Genomic DNA, 14,404 nt, shown 5'->3' on the forward strand with positions numbered 1-14,404 from the left:
ATGCTGGTTTGTCACTAATGGGATTCTCAGCTCTCAGCTAATTCACACGTGATTAGGGATACTGTAGCTCCGCGGCAGCACTGCAGCAGCACTTTAACTACAATCCACCTGGAGATATGTTAGAAATCTTGTGATTTTTTTTTTTCCATTAGTGTAGTAATCCATTTAACAACTCATGCTTGGATCTTCCTTTATAAAGTCATTCGCTTAACCTGTTACATCCACACCTATAAAATATTTCACATAGCGTTTAACAGGAAGTTAACTTCTCCTGAACATCATAGGGTGAAGAATACTTTTGCATATTTGGGGTCTAATGTTCAATTTGATTGTGATGTCAAACATATTCGTATACAGTACTTATTATTTGTCATTTGAAATTCATTGGACCTTTTGGGTTTTAAGGACTTTTGTGTTTTGTTTTTTTTTTGTTTGTTTTTTGCTGACTTTTGTTTCCCAGCATCACCAATATATTTACCTATGTTTTATTTTGTCTGATTAATCAGTTAAAACCTCTAATTTAGTTCAGAAACTTTCAATTTAATTATGGGACGTTTGGCACAACTTTTTGTTCCAACCTTTTTAATTCAGCAAAAATCCTTCAACAAAGAGTGAGTAAGATTGCTGACCAGACATGCTCCTGGCTCACACTCCAATGAAAGTCAGACTCCACAGAGCCCCAAAGTGTTCGGCATGAGCTACAAGAATCCCCCAGATTACATGACTTTCATTTCTTTACAGTGATTAACGGAGCAGAACTTACCAACCTCAGGAGCAGAAACTGCATAATGTAGTAGCAGAACTTAGCCAAGACAGAGGATTGTTTAATTTAGGATTAATTCTAGCTTAGTCAGGAGCAGAACCTGGTTAAGGCATTAACACATGTTGGATAACTCAAGATCGGAATTTAGATAATGTCGAATCAGAAGTCGACTAATTTAGCAAAGAAATTTAGTAATAATACAGAATCTTTCAAAAATATTTAAGAGCAAGAACTGGCTTTAATTCAAATGTGTTTGAATAATTTGTCACATACACAGTATGGTTTGCATTGAAATGCTTACACAGCTGCACATTACACAACTGTGATGAAATAAATTGTATTAGAATGTACAGTTACATAAAAAAACATTTATGCTGAAAAAATTACAATATTTAGAAAACTTATGAAATTTGAATAGGGTTACAATAAAAGTTTATAAATTATGCATGTACTGTACGGGAAGAAGGTATAAACTCTGAGACTGCAGTTAGCCCTTATCTATGTGAAAAATGAGCAATCCACTTGTAGAACTTGACTAACAGGAACAGGATGTGGCTAGTGTAACTTGTTAGAGGAAGAGTTAATTTAGGAGTACTGTAAGGTTGCCAACTCTCTGAAACGGAAATACAGTAAGGCATGGGGTGAATGGAGCATGGGGTGGAGGTGCTTTTTTCTTTGGTTGGGGGAGTTACACAATAAATTTTATGCCTTCATTCACAAAACGTTTCACCCAGTTTGATTTGAATGCCCGTTTGGACTTGTATGTTTTACTATGAATGCAATAGTTAATATTATTTGCTACCTATTTGGATTACCTAAAGTTTTGTCGTAAAAATAATTCCAGTGTATATGTCAGTTATTATAGACTGAAATGCCTGATTGGCTAAGGTAAAGGTTTGTTCTGTGTTTTTGACTTTTGCTGTACATCTTGCTCTGGTGTTATGGCGAGAAATGCCTTTGACTGTGCTCCAGTGTTTGCAACTGTATGACATTAAAGCTGATACAAACAAACAAACAAACAACCAGAAATTATTTTTTTATACATACAGTATAGTACATCCTCGAATTCACGACCATTCAAGTTGCAAACTTTCGCAGATATGTACAAACCTTGCATTACGAACATTCGTAGATGCAAACAAATCGCTGAAGTAGCTCACGTGTCTGTAGGACATTGTCACAGTTGTGCTGCTGTTTGCTTACTATACAGTGCTATAGTGTACAGTACAGTCAATCAATTCAATTAAATTCTATTTTATTTGTATAGTGCTTTTAACAATTGACATTGCCGCAAAGCAGCTTTACACAATCAAAATAATTATTTAAGTTTGCATGAGATGTGAACGTATATAAATTAAAATGATCAGATTGTCCCTGATGAGCAAGCCGAGAATGACGGCGACAGTGGCAAGAAAAGACTCCCTGAGATTATAATAGGAAGTAACCTTGAGAGAACCCAGACACAACAAAAAACCCAGCCTCATTTGGGTGATAACGAATAGCAGGGATTGATCTGCATCATACTGAGTGAGACTGTAAGTTCAGTATAATAGGAGATGTGTTTAAGTTAAAATTAAATCCAGTCTGTTACTGGAGGCTCAGATAGACTGTAGGAAAGTCCAGTCCTGAACTGTCGGGTGACTGAAGTCACAAGTCCTCAAAGAACAGCAGTAGTATTAGAATGTAAAACTAGTTAATATTGTTATTTAGTATAAACGGAAAAGGCAGTATAATTTAAACTCTGATACAAACAAACGAGGAACTTTTGCAGAAACAATACAAAAACAGGAAGCCAATCACTCAATCAGTGCCCAGGATGTCCGGAAGCAACGGGAAAAGCAGTGGTGATGTGGAGGGGACTGCTAGGAAGAGTAAAGCAGTAACCATGGAAACAAAAGTGAAAATAATTAAGAGATTGGACTGAGGCGAAAAGATTGTTCGTTCTTTTGTCATGTGACTCCCACAGTGCAATAGATTGAAAAGAACCAACAACTCAGACTAGAAGACTCATGAGGAGAACCGTTCAATTCTGTTTTCTGTGTACTGCACTGCATAGCGTCTATGAGAGTCACATGACTAAAGAACGAACGATTCTGACTTGAAGATGTGAGAGGTGAGCTGCTCATTCTGTTTTTCATAATATGTCCTGAGCTGCATTGTATTTATTTCTTTATTTTTTTATCATTACTGGAACTATATTCAAAATTTGTGTATGTAGATGTGAAAAAAAATTTGACACTTACACTTACATATTTATATTTTCATTTCTGGACCATTGCACAAGACACTTTAATAAGACACTTTTTATGCATATTTGCACACCCCAGTCATTTTTACTTAGTTTTTTTCTTTATTTACACTAAATTTCTAATTTTTATGAATTTCATTTTTTTCTATATTTTGCTATATTGTCAATGTCCTTATTTGTACAGTATATTTTAATTTTTATCCTAGTTGAATTTATTTTCTCTCATATTTCTTTTTATTCGAATTTATTTCTTATCTTATCTAAGCTTTTATTTTTTAAGGTCACTGGCGGTCGTATGAGCATTTCACTGCATGTGTATGTGACAAATAAAATTTTAATTTGTGTTGTGGGTTCTGTTTATTGAAAATATAACATTTCATTTTATTTCTGATCAAAAGAATGAAATAAACTAAATGACTCAAAAAAAGAGATCCGTTCATTTTGATGAAAAAACGATTCACTAAAATGATCCAAACTTCCTATCACTATGTCACTGTGTACTGAACTGTTTATTACGGTGGCCGTGAAGTGCAAAACAAATTAACAAAACTGAAAAAAACAAAAACAAATTCAAAACCAAAATAACAAAACGGAAAACAAAATAACTAATATCTGACTGGCCGAGAAGTGCAATACAAATTAACAAAACGAAAAACAAATTCAAAACCAAATAACAAAACCCAAAACTATTTTTTTTTGTTGGGGGTTTGTTGTTGCTTTTGTTATTTTATTTTCGGATTTGTTAATTTGGTTTTGAATTTGTTAATTTGTTTTCTGTTTTGTTAATTTGTATTGCACTTCTCAGCCAGTCCGATACTAACCGGAAAAGGTAGGTATAGTTGGCGAATTAAATGCTTACTGCTAATTGGGCGAGACATCTGTCACTCAAGATATTAATATTACCAAGTATTAATTTGGTTTTGAATTTGTTATGTTGTTTTCAGTTTTGTTAATTTGTTTTGCACTTCAGGGCCACCGTAGTTTATGGTTGAAATGACAATGAAAACCTACTTGGCCTTATGAGTACAACTTGGCGTCAAATCTATTACTCTGGTCTCGATTATTATTATTGCATGTGGCGCCTGTGAGCTCCGGCTCGATTAGTCAGGTCTGGTATTCTGCCGCCTGACTGTGCACGCGGGCTGGGAAGCGCGTGTGTGATTGTTTCTCTGCGCAGCTTAATATCCGCGTCGCGTCTCAAAGTAATACAGTATCTCAGTCTCTTTCTCGGTCTCTGTGGTGTGTTTAAAAGGAGCAATGGCGGATTCACAGGACGACAAGCTGTACAAGGCTGAGTATGCGAAAAGCGGGCGCGCTTCGTGTAAGAAGTGTAAAGAGAACATCGCGAAGGACTCGCTCAGGATGGCCATCATGGTGCAGGTACTGGGGCCAGGCTGCGCGAGCGCGGCGTGCTACACACTGCCCGTGTGCACGCGTTTACACCTGAAGCACGCGGGCGCATGGCCTAATCCTGCGCGTAACTCCGTGTGCACGAAGTCTCCTGTGCAGATTTCACTCCTGCACTGTTTATGTCTGAGTGAAAGGCCTAGCACCATCACTGCGGTCGCTTAGCTACACAGCTAGCATCGTGCTCAAAACAAAACAACACAAACTTTTTCTTTTGTTAAATTGCATGCTACTTCTTACCATTGATGTTATTTGCGTAAAGAAGACTACACTTAATAGCGGTTTTGCAGCTGGTTTTACTGCCTTGTTTTTAGTTTGCAATGCAAACATCTATTATTTAAAAAACATTTTTTTTTTCATTTCTAACAGGGGTGCACAAACTTTTTTTTTTTTTTTCTTTTGCATGCAATTGCACGCAACTGCACATCATTTATTTGCACTCTTAGACTTACTGCCTTGTTTCAACCATGCAACACACGTCCATGATGTATATTTACTTTCCAGCTGGGGTGTACAAACTTTTTTCTTAATTGCATGCTTTTGCAGTGTAAGACAACATATAAGTTTGTCAGCTAGTTTTGCCCCCTTGTTTACAGTTTGCAATCTATATGACCTAAAAACCTATTTACAAAAAAAATTATAACAGGGGTGCCTAAACTTGCATCCTACTGCCCGTTAGTTGTTATTCGCATTCTTAGACTTACCGCCTTGTTTTCATTTTTTTGGCACACACATCCCTGATATAAAAAAATATATGATTTTTTACAGGGGTGCACAAACTTTTTTTACTGCGTGTTTTTTCAATCTAAGACCACATATAATATCAGCTTTTCAGCTAAATATCAAAATATCTATGACATAAAAACAAACTTTTATCTAGTGAAATAACACTATATGTAGGGTAGTACAGATCACACGTGCATTTTGTATACAACACTTTTACTGTCTTTAGTAATAAAATTAGCATTTTAGATCAGCAAAATGGTACTATAGGTACTTGTTTTTCTCCAAACAGGCTTTTAGGAACTTATTTGGAGAATTAAACCAAGCTTTGCTCTTTCTGACTCTTGTTCCCTCGCAGTCGCCCATGTTTGATGGTAAAGTGCCCCACTGGCATCATTTCTCCTGCTTCTGGCTCCGCGCGTCTGTGCAGTCGACGTCAGACATCTCGGGCTTTGCCGACCTCCGCTGGGAGGACCAGGAGAAAGTGAAGAAGGCCATGGAAGGAGGAGGGTCTGTCTCTGGTGAGGGTTTTATTTCTGTACTTTTGGAAATCATTTAAACTGATATTAAGCAAAGGCTGATAAGTGTAAGATCATTAGATGAGTGAATTTTTAAATGAGCCCAGGGTTACCTTAGGGTTTTTCAGAGGCCGAGCAATGTACAGTATTTTAGTAGTCTTTTTTTTCTTTTTGGCTTTCAGGTTTTAGTTATTACTTTAGATCTTTTCTTGGGCCAACTATGCGAAGTACGATGTAAATTTTTCAACTTTACGAGTCGTTATCTTTTGAGAAATTCCATCTCAAATCAACCAGTGGAAGAGAAATTTTCCACCATCACTTCTCAGATTTTGTTGACTTTCTCACCAATTGTTGGTATTAGCATGAAAATAAAAGCCCCAATTTTTTTGTCCCAACTCCTGCTCGCTGTAAAATGGCAGCCATCTTGATTTTTGGCCTCGACGTGCTTTTAGACGTGCCACGCCCCTTTTTGAAATTCTCTTTTCCCAGATAACTCACTTGCTATATGTCATATGGAGATAAAACTGGGTGTATTTATGTAATTTCTCATGTAGATTTAGATTCTGCAATCAGAATTCTCTATCTCTTGTGGTCATGGAGATATTTCTGAAAAAACATTTTTGGGGGGGTACCCTTTTTCAACCCCCCAGAACCCAAGGTCTGCATGTATATATGTTACTCAAAAAAATAGGGGTTACTTCACATCACCTTATCTTGAAAATAAATAAAAACCAGAGGTGTGTTATGTCCTGTTTTATAGAAATCATCAAAAATTAAATGTCCATGTTTTCCAAATGTTTTATGATTTGATACACATTTTATATACAGAGAATGTACATGGATCTACACAATAGGCCTTATCTACCAGTAAAGGTGTCATTTTATGGTGGTACATGTAAGATACATGTATCACTGTCAAACAGTATCCTGTAACTGAACCATTCAGGTTCATACTGATCAGAAAGTTGAATCATCTCCAACCAACTCCATGAGTGAGTGTGTTTCATTTATGTTAATTTGTTCACTGAATCTTTCCAATGTAGTTTGTTGTTTTAATCACAATCTCTATGGAAGAAATACCTGAACTATGTAGTATTGGCCATCTAAAGCACTATGTGAAATCAAAACGCTTAATCAGCTGCAGGATTTGACAGAAAATGAGCGACATTTGTTGCTGATCAGAAGCAACACTGCTGACTCTCTTAACCCAACGTATGCAACTATGTGCCTTCACCATCGAACTTCTTTTCTCTCACACTTCGAGTTCCTTCAACGAGACAGATGCTAATTTGTCAACAAAATCTGTGGTCATGTGGTGGCACCCACTGGTTGATTTGAGATCGAATTACCTTTTTTATAAAACATTCAACTTTGATTGTTTCTCCGACCTAGTGATATTCGGTACAGTATCTATTGTTTGATTTTACCTAATTTTTATGACTTTAGATCTGTTTCCTGGGCTGGCTATATGCAGTTTTAAAAATTTGTTTACTTTACCAGTTTTACTTCATATTTTTCCATGTGCTAGTAATATTTTAAAATTGTATTTATTTTACAACTTCCGTTATATTTTCTTGGGATAGCTATATGCAGTGTGATACAGATTTTGATACTTAATTTCCCTGAACCAGCAATGTTCAGTACGGTATCAATTGTTGGACCTTCGCTATCTACTTTTTCGACTTTAAATCATTCTGCGGCCTAGCGGAATGCGGTACAACACAATTTCGTTTTTTTACTTTACCAGTACTTTGTACTTTACTTTACAACTTTATCAGATTTTTTACTTTAAATTTTTGCAATATGGTACTTATTTTTACTTATTTAAACAAATATTTGACAAATTTTCCACATTTAATGTGTAAGATGCTTGTTTTGGTAGTTTTAGGAGTTGCGGCACAAAAAACATTAACCTCTGCAAAGTTTTTTGTTTACATTTTTTTATGCAAAAGCAGTTTCATGATTTGAGTTAATCTAAATGAAATTAATGTTTTTTTTTGTATGTTATGATGTTATCTGTTGTGTTAGGTAAAGCTGGGGGTAAAGGAGCAGGTAAAGGAGTGAAGTCTCTGACTGACTTTGCAGTGGAGTACGCAAAATCAAACAGGAGCACCTGCAAAGGCTGTGAGCAGAAAATAGAAAAGGTACAAAAACAAATGTGTTGCCTTCATTTAGTCTTTGTTACTGGGTAATGTAATTTAGACTAAAGAAAAGGCAGTGAATAAAGTGATGTCATACTGATTTCTTGAGCTAATGTTAGAGATTCCATGCAGGTTTGAGAGCTGATGTCTAGAGAAAGGGAGAGATGTAAAGCAGGAATGGAGTGATGTTGAACAAGAGGGCATTGTTATTGCCAAACAAACACAGATTTCTGGTTGCTCTGACTGCTGAGTCAGTGTAAAGATCTGAATATTCACGTTAAGTAAGAGGAGGTTTGCAAATAATTGTTTTGCACCTCAAAGAATGCAAAATATTTTTACATATCTTTTATATTACATCTAATAAATTGCAGGGGGTTGCTACTGCATCATTGCAACTAGTGATGGGAATCGCCCGTCACCTCCCGATACAATGAGATCACGATACCTAGTTCGATTAAAATTGCAGTTCTAGAAATATCACAATGTTATGACTATCCCGATTCGATATTAGTTTCACCTTATTTTGTTACCTCATACATTTCAGGATACCTGAAATGTATCCTGTTCCTTAAAACATTAGTTTTATTACTAATAAACAAAGCGCAACATTTAAGCATGCATTCAAATCTCTGTCCAGAAGAGTTCAAGCACATTTTTGTACGTTGATTCGGAATTATATATAAGCAAACTTAACCTACCACACGGGATGAAAATGTGTAAAGTTTACCTGTAGGATTAAGATAAAAAAAAAAAAAAAACAGCATTTTACCGTCTCGGGTGCCTTCAGTGCCTGAAAGCTTAACTCGTGTCCTGTAAGACTGGTGTAACAGTGTGGGTTTGAGACGAATCCGCTTTCCTGACTTTGAAGAGAAAAAGGCAGATCGTAGGCTTTTAACGCTTGCAATGTTCGATAACATAACGCCATAAAAATGTGTTTCTGTTGCGGCACTCGGAAGCTTCTGCGCTTGATACAGAATCGTTTATATATCTGAGGCTGATCAGTCGATCAACGGTCATGGCTAATCAAACTGAAAACCAGACGATTCTGGACCAGTGATTCTGGTCACTGGCTAATCGACCGGTTCATCTGTATTATAAATATTACATGTTTTTAAAAAAAATCTATTTTGGAGTCATTATGGTGATACGTGAAACACCACATATAAGAATCAAAACTGAATCGTTTTGTTTTTTTGTTTTTTTATTATTTCAGCGGTCCATAATGTAATTTGGATTTTTATATAATGAATTGTATAGCAGTTATAGTAACAGCATTGTCACTAGGTGCGTCAAGCTAGAGACCTGCACTTCCGCGGGAGTACCGCGGGACCAGTGCACGGAGTGCGGCGCGGGACAAGATTTGATGGGTGATGCGGGTGCGGGCGGTAAGGTCCTCATGTATGTGCAGGTTGCGGGAGAATAAAATTAACCGCGGGACTCCCGCAAAAAGGAATTACCTTAAAATTTATTTATTGAAAACAAATACTATATTATTTATTCACTGCACAAAAGCAACAAGAACGACTAAATTAATATAAAAACTATTTACAGACGCGAGGTCAGAACTTATTTTTATTTATCAAGAAATAAGGATAACTTATGTTCAATGTTTGGACATTGCTGAAGGCAAAAAAGCCTAACGTTCTGAAGCAGTATTAGGCCAAATGCTTTTCTGTTTGACCACTTGAGAAATCAACGTTTATTATTATTTTGTTTTATTGCAAAATTATTAGCCTATTTCTAACTGTTTGTATTTCTATGTTCTGAAAAGCTCCCCGTTCGTGTCCATGTTCATCATTCCATATAATCAAACTCAAATAAAACGAAACATTTATTTTCTTTTTTTATATATACTCAAAAGGAAAGCAATTGAAACAAATAACAGAGTAGCGGGAAAAAGCAGTAAAAATAAAACTACTTATATGTTTACCTGCGGGATTTTTGCGGGCGGGAGCGGGACAAAACTTGAATACTGCGGGCGGGAGCCGGACCGATAAATCCGTCCCGCGCAGGTCTCTACGTCAAGCCATTCAATAAATGTTACTCGCTGTTCTCATGGCTCCGCCCCTTCAGCTACTTCATTTTTTTTTTGTACCCAGTTGCCCTGTATCGCATCAAATTGAATCGTTGCCCAAAAATCTATTCGAATCAACAGTCCACCTTACGATCCACAGCTCGACTCCTGAGTGCATTTCACTGCATATCGTACTGTGTATGACTGTGTATGTGACAAATAAAATTAGAAGTGTCTTTCTCGCATTACTGTAATTCCAGGACCAGATCCGCGTCTCAAAGAAAGCGGTGGACCCGGAGAAGCCTCAGCTGGGTCTGATCGACCGCTGGTACCACACGGGCTGCTTCGTGAGCCGGCGCGAGGAGCTGGTGTTCAAACCCGAGTACAACGCGTCTCAGCTCAAAGGCTTCGCCGCTCTGCGTGCCGAGGACCAGGCCGAGCTGAAGGAGAGACTCCCTGTTGTCAAGGCTGAGGGGTGAGTCACTAACGCCTCCATAAGACCCGCCTACTGACTCCAGCTCTTTGTTTTTTTTGCTGAGTCATTGTGTTTCCCCAGCACAAAAAAACAAACCACAGTAGAATCACATTTCACATTTTTTAAAAATTATTATTGTTTTTATTTATTTTTTTCTAGAATAGTATCCTTGTCCCTTGGTAAAGATTTGGAATAATTAAATTTCTTAATATATATTAAAAGAAAATTAAAGGAAAAAAAATAAAATTATATATATATATATATATATATATATATATATATATATATATATATATATATATATGGGTCAATGATGTGACGCCCCCTTTTTCTGTCCGGGTTAATTTTATTTTGCAGAAAAAACTAAAAAATACATAAAAATTTCTCATCTACTTGTTATACCTTCTTTACCTACTAAACCACTCTAACTTCTCCAAATTTTTAAGTTTTTCATCATTTTTCTGCTATCCGAAGTGCCAAAACACCATATGGGGCGACCGTCCGGCCTTGACTTTAGTTAGGACAACTGGTTTAAAAACACTTTAAATCAACTTAAATATATCCCTTTTCCTAGTTGGCATAATTTTAAACATGTTTTACATCCATTGACAAAACTGTAAAGCATTTGCTCATATATTTCTATCATGATATACAAACGAATGTTCTGTAAATCAGTCTCTCTCATATAGTAGGAAAAAGCTGTTTTTTAACGGCTGTGATGTCGTAGTCACTTTTGGTCATCATGTGGGGCGACCACCCCAAAACTGTGAATTATAATTTTTTTCCACAAATCTATATTTTGATGATAAATTTGATAGTGCTTTGTCACTAGAAGAAGCTAGTTTGGTTTCTGAGGCTAACCGTTAGCCTGTTATACTTGAGTAAACTTGAAAACATCATATGGGGCGACCGAGTATCATGTGGGGCGACCACTGCTAAATGTTTTAAATGATAGATATATGTCCTATATTTGTAGTTTTCATATTCTATACATCAATTATATACATAGAGTTAATTGTTTAAGCATAATTATTTGTATATTTTATCTTTTTTTTTTTTTCTAAATTCAGCCATTTTCCATTCCTTTTATAGGGATAAACATTTATTTTAACTGGATAATGAAGGAGACTCTGATATTATAGAATAAACTTGTGAAATAATGGTTTTCATAAAATGAAAGGGCACTAAAGTTTCTTTCTTCATCAGTTTATCTACTTACTGATATGAGGTCAACTAGTCTTAATGATACATAAAAATGTGAATTCTGAGATATATTACGGTCGCCCCGGATGACTTTTTTAAGGCTATGTTTTATTAACTTAAGTGTAAAAACACTAAGATGACAATTTTTTTACTTTTCTTTATAAAGGCATGTGTACACTACATTCCAAATGTTTAGAAAATGGCCAGACATATTCATATTTTGGGTATTTTAAAATTGGCCTATTAAAAAGTCTTATCCGTCAATGACCCTTGTATATTAGACCGCTTTGGTTGGCCCTGTGGATGGGAAATTTTGTTATGAAAAACGAATGGATGGAAGCGTCGATAAGAGCATGGTTGTGTGCAAGCTATGCAACAAGGAATTCGCTTATCACCGCAGCACATCGAGCCTCAAGTATCACCTCAATGCTAAACATATAGAGTTGAAGGGTCATTATTTAATGGTATACTAAAAATCCATATGAAAGAACTTACTTCTCACTGTTCTCAGGACAAATATTTATATGCAATTAATTCCGATTAATTAATTACAAAGCCTCTAATTAATTAGATAATCTTTTTTAATCGAGTCACAGCCCTAATATATATATATATATATATATATATATATATATATATATATATATACACATACACTGTATATATATATATATATATGTATATATGTGTGTGTGTGTGTGTGTGTGTGTGTATATATATATATATATATATATATATATATATATATATTTTTTTTTTTTTATTGATTCGATATATATATATATATATATATATATATATATATAAATATACAATAAATATCGCAATATTAGTTTCACCCTCTTTTGTTACAATTTTAGTTTAACGAGTAATTAAATGTAGCCCGTTCCTTATAACATTATTTTTCTCACTTAAAAACCAAGCGCAGCATTTAAACAAGAGTTTTATTGCTTAAAAACATACATAATCAAAATGTTATATTACTTTTTCATGGATTCATTTGAAGCCGATCCTTTTTATGCGAGTCGTCGAAGAAATAAAAACTCCATCGAAAAAAGTTCTAATAAAGTCTTTCATTTTAAAAACACGGATAAAATCATGACAAGGGCGTCTCTGCCATTTTTCATTCCGTGTCACATTAAAATAATAAATATTAATGTTTACATATTAAATCTTGAGGTAAAACATCTGAATGTAGTGTAAAAGAAATTAGTTTATTTATTAAGATGTATTGCTTTCCCTTTCTTTGGCGCTGTCCTTCGAGGACCTTCTGTCTCCTCTAATGGAACGTCCATATTTTATTGATGTAAATTAAAAGTTCATAAAAATAGAAACAGTTTGATATCTCCATGTTTGATATCTACCCTTATCTCAAGCAATATCCATGATTAGAAAACTATACATAATTTTATTAAAGCATCAGTCAGTGATGTAGTGGATGTAGACGACCCTGAGGTCAGTCCTCATGCGCTAAATGGGTTACTTGACAAAAGCGCGAGGTCAGGATTTTTGTATGGTAGCTACACATCCATCGCCATGGCGATCCCGTTTCTCGGCGCTGACTTTGAAGCACAGGAAAATACCTTTGAAGGCCTCCCTGAACGACCTCATCTTATAGGCGTAGAGGAAAGGGTTGACCGCCGAGTTGGCGTGAGACAAGATGATGGTGGTGAGAAGGAGAGGCAGGGGCACGGTGCACGAGGGGCACAGCAGCAGGAAGCAGTTGATGATATGAAGAGGAATCCAGCAGACGGTGAAGAGAAAGAGCACGAGGAAGAGCGACGTGGCCGTTTTCATCTCCTTCTTGATGTTGGCGGCTCCCTCGACGCTGGCCTGGCCTCCTCTGTCCGCCGCGATCCTGCGCATCTGCCGCTTGACCGTGAGGAAGATCTGCGCATAGATCAGGAACATGACGACGAGCGGCGTCAGCACGCAGGCGAAGAAGTTGAAGTACACCATGTAGGTCATGTCCACCACGTTGACAAAGAAGCAAAAGTCGCTGCTGGGGGACTGAGTCTTGTGCCAGCCCATGAGCGGAACCAGGCCAATGAGGAAGGCCAGAACCCACGTAAGCAGGATGACGAGCAGCGCGTTGCGTGGTGTCATGGTGCTGTGGTAGCGGAAGGGCATGAAGATGGCCACGTAGCGCTCGACAGCCACGGCTAGCAGGCTGAAGATGGAGCTCTGAGTCAGCATGATGAGCACCGACAACATGAGCAGGCACAGGTACAGGTTGTGGCGCGGGATGCCCAGGTCGGTCATGATGGCGCAGGGGATAGCCAGCGCCCCCACGCACACGTCTGCCACTGCCAACGACACCAGGAAATAATTAGTGACCGTGTGCAGTTTATGGTTAAACCCCACGGCGACGCACACCAGCAGGTTCCCCACAGTGGACAGGAAGGCGATGACCAGCTCCGCCACCATGTAGGGCACGTTAATGGACGCCGGCGATCCCGCGGCAGTCGTGGTTAAAGTTGTAAAAGTGGCGTTAGTCTGTGGACGTGGCTGAGTGACGGTCGACGTAGCTGACGCCATGGCGTTAGTGACGAGCAGAAGGCTGCTGTTTAGATAAGAGCTGACGTTCAGGATGGTGGAGTTTAAATAAAGCAGAGCCGGTGCCAGGGTGGTGTTTGTGCCCGAGTCGTTCATTACACGCTGTAAAGTATAAAGTGAAAGTGTTAATATTCGCTATTTTCCTGAGAACACACTTCTTAGACTTCTTAGACACTGATAGACTTATTGTTTTTTCTTTTATATATCACAGCGTCCTACATCAGCACAACCTGATCTTGTGCATATCTGTCCGTAAGTGCGACTGCACACAGTTCAGACTCGTGCCGTGCTGAATGCGATCCGCTAACATTACTACCGCTTGCGCGAGCTCACAGACGCCCCTGATTGGCTGTACA

At 37.3% G+C, this 14,404-nt stretch overlaps 2 protein-coding genes across 2 annotated transcripts in view; one reads left to right on the top strand and one right to left on the bottom strand.

The window, feature by feature from the left end:
- Positions 1-4,143: 4,143 nt before the first annotated feature.
- Positions 4,144-14,404, top strand: part of parp1 (poly (ADP-ribose) polymerase 1) — a 29,128-nt gene continuing 18,867 nt past the window's right edge. Inside the window, exons 1-4 of the mRNA XM_053489464.1 lie at positions 4,144-4,391; positions 5,500-5,662; positions 7,688-7,803; positions 10,075-10,289. Of these exons, the coding sequence (XP_053345439.1) occupies positions 4,269-4,391; positions 5,500-5,662; positions 7,688-7,803; positions 10,075-10,289 (617 nt within the window). The 5' untranslated portion in view covers positions 4,144-4,268. The remainder of the gene's footprint in view (positions 4,392-5,499; positions 5,663-7,687; positions 7,804-10,074; positions 10,290-14,404) is intronic.
- Positions 12,993-14,144, bottom strand: LOC128515325 (adenosine receptor A1-like). Its single transcript, XM_053489465.1, has one exon. The coding sequence runs from the start codon at positions 14,142-14,144 to the stop codon at positions 12,993-12,995; it is 1,152 nt and encodes a 383-aa protein (XP_053345440.1).

Source organism: Clarias gariepinus, chromosome 27 (assembly GCF_024256425.1).
Source record: "Clarias gariepinus isolate MV-2021 ecotype Netherlands chromosome 27, CGAR_prim_01v2, whole genome shotgun sequence".
NCBI classification, from domain to species: Eukaryota; Metazoa; Chordata; class Actinopteri; order Siluriformes; family Clariidae; genus Clarias; species Clarias gariepinus.